Genomic DNA, 12496 nt, shown 5'->3' on the forward strand with positions numbered 1-12496 from the left:
AACTTAATGGCTGCTAAGGAAAATGATTTCTAATTAAGGACTGAAGTTGTTAAATATGTGGCCAGGTGGTGTACCTGAAAGGTGAATACCATATTTCTGAGGAAAAGGGCAGAAAAGTTGCATCCACCACCCCTCCCTGCACGCCTCCCCCCCCCCCATTTTGTGACTAGACTTGCTTCTTCTTCAGGGGCTGCAGGCTTTGTCTGATGAGAATTTCATTAGGAAACCTTACCTCTTCCATCCAATAGCACTGATCTTATCCCTTCACACTTCTTTTTGTCCCCCAAAGTCAAAGAGTATTAAAAGTGCCGTTTTGATGTGGTATAAAACAGAGTGCAGAATTCTTCAAAAGTGACAAAGTGATGATAGTATTTCCCTGACACGTGAATAACCCTGGATAACTAGATACAGGATATATCAAGAAACAATTTCACATTTAATGTTTTTGCCTAATACATGTTTCTAGGAGGGTAAGCTACAACTTTTATTGCCACAGACTGATAGAAACTTTTATGGAGCAATGTGATTTTCAATTTGCATAGAACTTCTTCCTAATAATCTCCAGTAATTGTTATGTGTCTCTGAGAAAATCTGTCAAATAATCCCTGCAGGGTCCCCCTAACACACTCACCACGATCTTTTTCTGGCTTCTCATTCTGGAGTGGAGCTGGTCCAGCGTGTCCCCTGGAAGCCAACTTTTGATCTGGACCTTATATTTGAAGTCACCATTCTGGGGCTATAGTTAATGTGTCACTGAGAGACCTTGTCTGCAGCCATCGACTGATCACAGGCATGTTTAAACATGTTTTGCTTGGGCTAGATGTGTGCATGGACGAACTGGAAAGTTTAGTAGCAGTACTTCTTTCTGATTTCCAGTCATATTTCAAAATTGTAAAATCTACTTTTAACTTGGGACAAGTTTTATTTTCTCAACCTCTCAGAATTTTATGCAATGATTATGTTTATATATTTACCACCTATTTCACAATATGCCCCAATAAAAGTTGAAACACCACTTGCTTTGGTATACTTTCCTCTCAGTGGCTAGCTTGGCGTATTGTACATTTTTAATAATGCCATGTTTAGTAAAATGTGCCAAAAGGCCTAAATTAATTTGACTAAATTTGATCTGTAGGCCACAGCCAACGCAGAGGCAGAGCAAGCATTTCTGTCTTCCAGGCTCAGCCGCAGAAGATCATTACTTAAGGCAGAGGCTTAGCATCCAAATTAATTTTGAATCACATGCTATAAAATGGAGATTATGCTTCAGTATATCATTTTTGGCGACAGCCATCAACTTCTAAACCCTAATAGAATAAATGTAAGGGAAATGAGAACGTAGAAGTTTTATCCCTTTTATGGGGGATTTGGAAGACATGTGACATCTTAGTTTGAATGTTTCCAAGTTTCATCAGTGTTCTCGAAACATGTAAGAAATGAAAATATAAGGAAGCCTAAAATAATGTTCTACCTCTCGATGGTCTCAGTCTGTTTTACAAATACGCACACATTGCAAGTGCTTCTATCATGGGTTGTAATTTGGGCACGTAGTAGGTGTGGTAGGAAGCCTGCATTCTCCATGCGGTGATTGGTTAAGTAAAAAATTATTCATTTTAGTGTTGTAAACATTAACCTCCTTGAATAAGTATGTACTAGTTACCTAGTCCTGCCATCCCAAGGTAGAACAGAAATTGTTGGTTTTTTTTTTTTTTTGCAGCTTAAAAACCTTTATTAGAGAATCAGTCACTAGTTTTCATCCACGTTGACGGTCTGTAGGTTTTTGAAAGTGGTGACGGGCACGTAGGTGACCAGTGTGTACAGCTTGTTTGGGGAATCTTCATCCTCGTTTCGTTTCCTGGACAACCGCACACGGATGCGGTACGGGACATTCCTGATTCCTTTGGCCCACACAGCTTTGTTGAGCCTGGTGTCGATTCGTACATCTGGTGTCCCCATCTCCTTCATGGCAAACTTCGGAATCTCCTTGAGCGCCCGAGGGGCACGCTTCTTGAAGCCCACGCCATGGATACGCTTGTGAATGTTGATGGTGTATTCCCTGGTCATGACCTCGTTGATGGCCGAACGGCCCTTCTTCTTCTCACCGCCCTTCTTCGCGGGAGCCATAGCGCCGGGACCAGGATGGAAAGGAAGAAAATTGTTTTTTTTTTTTTTTCACATTTTGGACTCAAAGTCCATACCAAAGTTGCAATTCTCAGAGAGGATTTCTCTTTGTCAGTAGCTCTGTGAAGTCCTTGGCAATGTTTGATTTGTAGTGGGACCTCCAGGTGGCCTCTCTCCCTCCTACATTGATGTCATTGAATCTATTCTGTACTTTTTATAGATATCACTCAGGTGGCTTTAAATCTAAGGACTTCCCTAGTTCCGTGTATCTGTATCAATAACAAGAAACCACTATTTCTGAACACGATCATATCCTCACGTAGAGAGCTTCAGGCTTCAACATATATTTGGGGGGTATACAAATCCATAAAAATATTCAATGTTCATTTTCTGGTATTTGATTTGTAGCTAATTTTTCTAATAATTTTATTAATTTGTATAATAATTTTATTGATATGCTTACATAAAATAGTTTTCATCATCCTAAAAAATCAAAATCCACTGTGTTTGAGTCTATTTTTACTCCCTCAATCCTATAGGACAGAGTAGAGATGTCCTTGTGGGTTTCTGAGGCTGTAGATGTTTGCAGCAGAAGAAAGCCGCATGCTTCTCCCTTGGAGCTGCTGGTGAATTTGAACTGCTGACCTTTCAGTGAGCAGTCTAGCAATTAACCCAATATGCCCCCATGGAGCCTTCATTTTCACAGAACTGATAGTATGTAACATAGCATGGACTAGCTCTTATCTTACATTACTAACGGGTTTGTGGAGGGTACAATCTGCAATCGGGAAACGTATAGATAAGAAAAAGGATAGATGCAGTTGGAGCACGAGGGTCCCTATAGTAAGATACTCCAGGGTCCCTAACCTTCTTAGGGACAGGCTGAAATACATTCTCTGCACATAGCCTGCAACACATAACAGGCTTTACACAAAGGGGCAGTTCATAATTAGAAGGTTTATAGAGAAACATTAATACATCAGCCTAATTATTCACAGTCATGAGGGAAGGATGGTGCTCTGAACATGAAGTAACTGATAAGTTTGCAGACTGCTGTCTTCTGCAGCTTCAGTCAGGAACAGGAGGCAAGTGGCTGTTTATCTCAGGCTGAGAGACAGGTCAGTCATTGCTTCATCAGCTGCCATGGCTGAGCCATCAGCATTCTCCCACAGACCATGGCCATGGAAGGTGGTGGTTCTGTCCTGTTTTCCTAAGCAGTAGTTTCTCCTCCACAGTAGCAGCATAGTAAGAACCAGAGTTGGTATTCTGCCTCCATGGATTTGCCTACGCTGTATAATCCATATAAATGGAATCAAACAATATGTGGTCCTTTTATCCGATTCTTTCACTTAGCATAATGCTTTCAAGGTTCGTTCTTATAATAATATGTATCAGTGCCTACTTTTTAAGTGCCAAATATTATTCCATTGAATATATATACTATATATTTTTAATTAACTCCTTAGTTTGGGGTATTTGTATTGATTTCAATGTTTAGCTGACACATTTTCAGATGAGCAAACTGAACCACAGATTGCTACATGTCAAAAATCTTCTAGACAATATTTTGCACATCTTTGGGAATACAGTCACATAGACCAAGATATAACACTAGCATGGTTGGCCCATCCTTCAGATTTCCATCCCCAGGCAGATCCCGGCTGTTGTAACGCACAGCAGAGTGCCGCCTGTCACGTCAAAGTTCACTTGCTGTCGTTTCTGCAGCACATCTCCCTCTCCGGTGTGCTCCTCTCCCTTGAACAGCCACCTGGTTTCCCCATTTCTGGCTTTTCATGGGTCCTTGTGCTTTCTATCCTGATGTTTTCTCATTTTACTTGGCCAATTCCAGGCCATGTCTGATTGGCTGGTCCTCTTTGACTTCAGAATCATTTGTACAGAATTGAACTCTATATCCCCCAAAACACTCTCAAGTGTGAGCAATTGCATTCCTTTCCTATGGGAAGATAATTCATGAAATACACTCCAATCACATTCAATTTAAATTTTGTATAAAAATCTTTCAGATGTATCAAATCACAAATGAGAGAAACAGCTCGTTTCAGGCCATCTAGGCTATTGTAGAGTTATAAAACATACGCAGGACATCCTATTCCGTATGATCAATTAATCATGTTTATAACCGATGCAAAGTAGTCAGGTAACTTCATATTATAAATGTTTGTCAGGCAAAGGAAGGGATTGTCTTTCAGTTCTTTTATACCACTGTTCTAGGTTGTAGACTAGCGTGGGACCCATAGGAAAGATTCTGACAATCTTTGGACAAATCGGTCAAGTTTCTATTAGAAAACTAAGGGGACCTCTAACTGAGATTCTGTTTGTGCTCATGAGTGGATTTTCCTAAATGTCGGTGCAAGGGACGATCGTCTACCGGCCCACCACCTGAGGATGTCATGTTCCTGTTGTCCTTGAGAGTTGCTGAGTAGTGCTGACTCACAGCAGCTCTGTGTACTGTAGAACGAAGCACCACCCAGCCGTGTGGAAGCCTCACAGTTGCTTCTGTATCCATCCAGGGTCTGTTTTTTTCTCCCATTGGCCCTCCACTTTACCAAGCATAAAGCATGTTTTCCAAGGACTGGTCTTGCCTCATAACATGTCTAAAGCACATGAGATGAATTCTCACCATCCCTGATTCTCAGGAGTATTTTAGCTGGACTTCAAAGACAGATTTGCTTTGTCTTTGGGCAGTCCAACATTCTTCATCAGGTGCTTCCAGCATTCTTCATCAGGACCACAATTCAGAGGATTTCACAGGGGGTGAGGGTATTCCTCAAAGAGAGAATGGCATGATTCATTCTTTACATGTTAGTGGAGAATCTCTTGAGGTGAAATCGACCCAGAGACTGGTGTTGTGACAGGAGTTGCTCAGGATGCTAATATGGGAGTAACAATACTTTCTCTCTAAGAGGGGTCCTTTGAGCATTTCAGTACCCCGTGCACTCCAATCAGGACACACTGAGGAAGATGAAATTACTTGCAGGCTGTATATCTCCCTCATCTTCTTTTAAGACAGACATATTTCTGGAAGAAAAAAACTGGAAAAAAAGGAAATAAAATAGAACTGCCCTAACAATTTGTTGAGTTCCAGAGCAGAAAGCACTGCAAATCCAATCATTTCCAGGACAAAACTGGGAGGTGGACAATTATGAAGTCAGTCCATGTGATGAAAAGACACCACAAATGGCTTCTTTCTCTTTTTATTTTCCTTGAGAGCAAATGCTAAGAAAGTATAAGTGACATGTGATTCTAAAGGAATTCTAGTGTCACATAGTCTACTGTTCTCAACAAACTGGACTGCCAACTACAAGGTCATCCATTTGAAACCACCAGCTGCTCCTCTGGAGAAAGAGAAGACCTTCGGATTCCCTAGAGTGACAGTCTCAGAAACCCACAGGGCAGGTTGACCCTGTCCTATAGAGTAGCTATGAGTCAGCATCAACTCAATGGCAGTGAGGTGTTTTTGTTTTTATCTTGTTTTGCTTTTGTTTGTTTGTTTTAATCATTTTATTGGGGTCTCATACAACTCTTATCACAATCCATCCATCCATACATTGTGTCAAGCACATGTGTAAATTTGTTGCCATCATCATTCTCAAAACGTTTTCTTTCTTAATACTAAACCTGTAAATATATGCATGTAGATCTATTTCCCACCTATCTTATATAAATATATTTACATATGTACATGCCTCTATTTAGACCTCTATAAAAGCCCTTTTCCTCCTAGTTCTTTCTTCTATTTCCTTTTCCTTTCCTCTTGTCACACTATCATGGTCAGCCTTCATTTAGGTTTCAGTAATTTCTCTCGGTTACATTGCCCTTGCTGAATCCCTGCCAGGCCTCACACCCTCCTTGCCACTAGTTTTGGATTACTTGTTGATTGCTTGTCCCTAGGCTGGTCAACACCACCTCCTTTCCCCCGCCTCCCCCTCTCCTATATCCCACTGGAACCATCAGTCCTGCTGTTTTCTCCTCTAGACTGTTCATCCAACCTTTCTTATCTAGATAGATCTGCAGAGATAATAATATGCACCAAAAATAAGGCATAGCAAGAGAAAGTGGCAAAAGAGAAAGCAATGACGACAACAAAAAAGAAAACCAATGACCAAATAAAATAATAAATTAATTTAATTTTTTTAAATAAAGAAAAACCTGTAAATAGATTGAGGTCTGATTTTTGACCACTAGATAGGCAGCAGATGGACATTGGACCTCCACTCAAGTATTTATTCAATGCAAGAACAGTTTATTCTATTAAATTAGCATTCTATGAAACACACCGTCCCGACACGATTGCTGAAGACAAATGTGTGCTTAAGCAAATGTGGTGAAGAGAGCTGATGATGTCCGGCTATCTAAAGATATAGCTTCTGGGGTCTTAAAGGCTAGCAGGTAAACAAGCAGTCATCTAGCTCAGAAGCAACAAAGCCCACATGGAAGAAGCACACCAGCCAGTGTGACCATGAGGTATAGAAGGGACCAGGTATTACGCATCAAAGAACAAAAAATTATATCAGTGGGTGCCCACCTTGCCGATATGACCACTGAAGACAAATGTGTGCATAAGCAAATATGATGAAGAAAGCTGATGGTGTCTGGCTATCAAAATATATAGCATCTGGGGTCTTACAGGCTTGCAGGTAAACAAGGAGTCATCTAACTCAGACCCAACAAAGCTCACATGGAAGAAGCAGACAAGCCTGTGTGGCTATGAGGTGTAGAAGGGACCAGGTATCAGGCATCATAGAACAAAAAATCATATCATTGTGAATGAGGGGGAGTGCAGAGCGGAGACCCAATGCCCATAGAATGATGATGACAACAAATGTACAAATGTGCTTGACACAATTAATGTAAGTATGGATTGTGATAAGGGTTGTATGAGTCACCAATAAAATAATTTTAAAAAACCAAAATAGCATTTGCTTTCTACTTGAACCCTTGGTATCAGCTCTTCATCTTTCCCCCTCCCTGTCCACTCCCTCATCCCTCATGACCCCTTGATAATTTATAAATTATTATTATGTTACACTCTCCAACGTCTCCCTTGATCCACTTTTCTGTTGTCTGTCCGCTAGGGAGGAGGTTATGTGTAGATCCTTGTAATCTCTTCCCCCTTTCCACCCCACCCTCCTTCAACCGTCCCGTTATGAAGGGATCATCTGTCCTGGATTCCCTGTGTTTCCTGTTTTTGTTTTTGCATTTTTTCCTTTTTAAAATAAAAAAAATCATTATATTGGGGGCTCGTATAATTCTTATCACTAGTCATCCATCCATCCATTGTGTCAAGCGCATATGTACATTTGTTGTGATCATCATTCTCAAAACATCCACCTTCCACTTGAGCCCTTAATATCAGCTGCTCATTTTCCCCCTCCCTCCCCACACCCCCTACCTCATTAACCTGTCATAATTCATAAATTATTATTAGTCATATGTTACACTGTCCAACGTCTCCCACAGCCCTTTTCTCTGCTGTCTATTCCCCAGGGAGGAGGCTATACGTAGATTCTTGTAATCAGTTCCCCCTTTCTACCCCACATTCCCTCTACCCTCCAGGCATCGCCACTCTAACCACTGGACCTGGAGGAGTCATCTGTCCTGGATTCCCTGTATTTCCATTTGCTGTCTGTACCAATGTACATCCACTGGTCTAGCCAGATTTTTAAGGTAGAATTGGGATCATAATAGTGGGGGGGGGGAGGTAGGAAGTATTTAAGAACTTAAGGAAAGTTATATGTTTCTTCATTGCTACCCTGCACCCTGACTGGCTCATCTCCTCCCCACAACCCTTCAGTTAGAGATGGTCCGGTTGGCTGCTGATGGGCTATGAATCTCCACTGTGCACTCACAAATTTACAATGATATGTTTTTTTGTTCCTTGATGCTTCATACCTGGTCTCTTTGACAGCTCGTGGTCACACAGGCTGGTGTGTTTCTTCCATGTGGGCTTTGTTGCTTCTGAACTATATGGCCACTTGTTTATCTTCTAGCTCTAAGACCCCAGATGCTATATCTTTTGATAGCCGGGCACCATCAGCTTTCTTCACCACTTTTGCTTATGCACATGTTTGTCTGACATATCAGGAAGGTGGGCACCCACTGCTATGATTTTTAGTTCTTTGATGTCTGATATCTGGTCCCTTCTACACCTCGTGGTCAGACAGGCTGGTGTGCTTCTTCCATGTGGACTTTGATGCTTCTCAGCTAGATGGCTGCTTTTTTATCTTCAAGCCTTTAAGACCCCAGACGCTATATCTTTTGATAGCCAGTCACCATCAGCTTTCTTCACCACATTTGCTTATGCACACATTTTTCTTCAGCAATCATGTCGGGAAGGTGTGCATCCTGGAATGCCAATTTAATAGAACAAAGTGTTCTTGAACTGAGTAAGTGCTTGAGTGGAGACCCAGTGTCCATCTGCTGCCTTAATACTAAACCTATAAATATACGCAGGGGTCTAAAGACTAGAATGTACATATGTGAATATATTTGTATAAGAGTGTGAGGAAACAGCTCTCGTTTGGTTTTAACTTCTTAAAATATTCTGACATTTTATAGTCCACCACCCCTCTGTACATGGTGGGTTTGGTTAAGAAATACATATTTATAGTCAGAGTCTTTAATATTTGTTTATGAGGAATTAATTTGAACACATATACAAACTGAATTCTTGAATGACTCCAGCTTCTTTTATCATTTGTTTTCAAGATGGTTTGTGCATACAGATCTCTGGGGACAGTTGAAAACCTTTGCCTTTGGTTTTCTTATGTGTCTTAAAATTTCCAATAAACTCTGTAGCTGCTGCTAGAAACTGAATATTATGAGAAAAAGAGCAAAGCAAAAGATTAAAATTAATAACTTACCAAAGTCTAATGTTGTGATTTAGATAGAATTTAATGCAATAAACATGATTCTAAATTGTAATACTTTTCTACAGATCCTAAAATTAGTATCTTTGAAAAATCCTGGTTGAAGATAACACATTTTGTTTAAGATGTATTATGCCTAATATATTTTGTTACTCATTTACATTCCAAAAGAATTGTTCTGTGGTGAGAGCAATTGTAATTCAGATGATAAACTTTTGGATTTCTTGTTTTTATAACACCAAAATTATGCATATTTTGTCGATACAATCCATCACATGGTGATATATAAAAAGTAATGTTTCTATATACAGCAAAGAAATCACATGTCCTGTCCAAGTTGATTATGCAAGGGATTGAAGATCCTTGGGCAATTGTGCTCCTTTCTTTGTTTTCTTTTTCTTTCAGCACACACTTGATAGCTTACTATTTAGTTCTGACTTGAAAGAATTTGTGTAGAAATTAAGAAATGTGCTTTTCCCCCCTCTCTCCCTTGACTCTTAAGATAATTGATCAAGCCCTTTTACAATGCACAAGGCAACCTGAGAAAATCAGATTAATTTAAATGGGGAGATGATTTATAATCTCATGGTAAACGTCTGAAATCCATAAAGAATAAAAAAGCCTCGTTTGATTTTGAGGACCTCTCTTCGAAGAAGAATGGCAAAGGTCCCAGTATATTTCCTTTTTGATGCCTACTATTAACCGCAATTTATTCGTTTAAAACGCTAATCAGAAGCATGAGCTTAAGTACATTCAATTTTATAACTCAGTTTTCCTATACCGGCAATTTCCTAACCTGGAAGTTTACAAAAGTCTCCAATGATGACATTGGAGAAAATGAAGACTTTTTATGTGAGTGAGAACATAAGCAGCCCAGAATTTTCCACATATTTTAAAGAACCACTTTGATTCCCAGACTACTCTCATTCCTTCACAGGTTGGTCTATGTGGGGCCTTTGCCATGCGTGATACACAGCGGTTGGATACTCAAAAGAACTTTCTATCAAGATGTAATTTTATGTCAAGAAGGCAGCCTAGCCCAAACCAATTCAAGTTGGCCTGATGAAGCTAGCTGGAGCGTTCTTCACACTCACATAGCTGATGGCGATGACCCAGAAGGGTGACTCGAGGCGGAGGAAGATGACAAGCTGGTAGGTGCAGAGTCACGTGGGTCGCAGGTTGGTGGAATCTGGATAGGGTTCAGACAGCTCCCAGGGTGGTTCCCAGGGCCAACCCCAGAGGCAGACACTGAATCTCAGCCAGCAGAGAGGGTGAAAGAGCAGAGAGTATGTAGTTCCCAGTCTCTCTCTTCTGCAAGGACCACATCCTCATCGCTCTTATATAAAGGAGGCATCGTGGAGCTGTGACACGACGGCTGGTTTGGGTTGGACTCCATCCCGACACTGTCACAAAGATACAAATGGACAAAAAATCCAACTCCCACACCATCTAAGTCACATAAATTTGAGAAGAACTTGAGCTAGCATTCAAGAGAAGGTTTATATGATCCCCGTGCTTTTCTGAGTAAATTAAGTATCTGTCACTATAGCCACCAACTCACTTATTTCCCAGAAAACCATAGTAATCAATCATGCAATTAAGAGTCTGCAGGAGGTAAAGAACAAAAACAAAGATTTTCCCAATCAGCCTTCAACATTCTTAATTCCCTCAATTTTGTTTTAATAGTCTTAAGCTCATAGGTAAATTTGAATATCAAAGTTCTTCATCTTATTTCGTTTTTCTAAAAGTTAGAACTTTTAAAACACCTCTTTAATTGAACTGAACAGTCTGAAGAAACTATCAGCATGCATAAAATGTTATCATTAAAATGAGAATCAGAAATATAAACATTTATTGGCATTTTGTCATATTATCTATCAGCCTATTGTGAAATATTATTCAATCATTGCACCCATAGACTCTGCCATGGCAATATCTTTAAGTAAGTACCTTGAGTTGGTTTAACTCATACTGATCCATTTACAACATTATGTGCAACAGGACAAACACTGTCCGATCCTGTGACCTTCCACAATTGTCTACACGTATGTTTGACCTGTCGTTGCAGTCATTGTATCAATTGTTTTCTTCTTCCTCTCTTTAATTGATCCTCTATTTTACTAACCATGAGCTTCCCCACGAACTTAATCCTTGTGATATGAAGTCCAAAGTAAATGACATTGTCTCTCCACACTTCTTCCAAGTCAGATTTATTTGTTCTATTGGCATTTGGCGGTATATTTAATATGCTTCCTTGCCAACACCATAATTCAAGGGCATCAATTCTTCCTCAGTCTTCCTTCCTCCCGGTCTGACTTTTGTTTGCATAAGATGCGATTGAAATACAATGACTTGCACGAGATACATCTTGGTCCTCAAGGTGATTTCTTTTTATATGAGCACTCATCAGTTTTGCCTAAAGCCATACATCATGTAATTCCTTGATGGCCGCTCTATGGTCATCGAATGTCAATCCCAGCAAAGTGAAGTCATTAACGACTGTAATCTTTTCTTTCTTTATCGCCATACCTTGCTTTTTAGTCCAGTCACAAGGATTTATTTTATGCTAAAATGTAACCCAGACTGACGGCTGCCATCCTGGATCTCCACCAGTTAAGTATTTAAAGTCCTCTTCACTTTTAGCAAGCAGTGTTGTGTCACATGTATATCACAGGTTATTAATGAGCTTATATCCTCTCTTGATGTCAAGTTCTGCATATAACCTAACTTTTCTGTTTATTTGCTCAGAAGACACATTGAAAAACGTACAGCCCTGACATATATCTTTCCTGATTTGAAACCACAAACGATTCTCCTGAAGCGTCCTTAAGTCTCATTCTTTTTTTAACAGTTTGATTGGAATTTCATGCACGTGTCATGCAATTCACTAATTCAGTCATATCAAGAGGGGTTGTATAATTATCACCACAATCAGCTGTGCTCCATTTTGTTCTGTGTATTCATTGTTATTTATGTAATTATTTTTTAATTGTGGCAAAATATACACAACAGACATTCCCCAATTCCACAACATCTACACGCATAATTTACTGGCCTTGCTTATGCTCTTCGTGCCATTCATTATTGATGTCCTTCTCCAAATGCTTCCGTCACCCTTGCCATACACTGAATGTCCCCTAAGCAACAACTCTTCCTCTTTTATCCAGGGTAACCATTGGTCAAGTTGGTTTCTTCTTTTTTTTTTTTTCTCTTAAGTCATTTTCTTGATTTAGTATTCATATATGATACACATCTATAGTTAAACCATCACAACAATCAGTTCCAATGCTCTTTCCCCCCCTCCTGCATTCATTGTTTGCTCCCCCAATTCCCCTCACTCTCTCCACCCCCACCTCCACCCCAAATCCCTGACAAACCATTGCATTAGTTATTGTTTTTAAGCATCCACTCTACCTGTGCTTCACAAATTGGGAAACCCGGCAGAAAAACAATAAAAAATCATAACTAAAACAACATGGAAAGAA

At 40.0% G+C, this 12496-nt stretch overlaps 1 protein-coding gene across 1 annotated transcript; it reads right to left on the bottom strand.

Moving 5' to 3' along the window:
- Window positions 1-1704: 1704 nt before the first annotated feature.
- On the bottom strand, window positions 1705-2146 carry LOC142431346 (large ribosomal subunit protein eL31-like). The gene has a single exon (XM_075536243.1). It carries the CDS (start codon window positions 2122-2124, stop codon window positions 1747-1749), a length of 378 nt encoding a protein of 125 aa, XP_075392358.1. The 5' UTR covers window positions 2125-2146; the 3' UTR covers window positions 1705-1746.
- Between the last annotated feature and the right edge of the window lie 10350 nt (window positions 2147-12496).

Source organism: Tenrec ecaudatus, chromosome 18 (genome assembly GCF_050624435.1).
Source record: "Tenrec ecaudatus isolate mTenEca1 chromosome 18, mTenEca1.hap1, whole genome shotgun sequence".
Classification (NCBI taxonomy): Eukaryota; Metazoa; Chordata; class Mammalia; order Afrosoricida; family Tenrecidae; genus Tenrec; species Tenrec ecaudatus.

Excerpts from the sequence above, each read along its gene's own strand:
- LOC142431346 (XM_075536243.1), bottom strand. The coding sequence starts at position 2,124 with ATGGCTCCCGCGAAGAAGGGCGGTGAGAAGAAGAAGGGCCGTTCGGCC.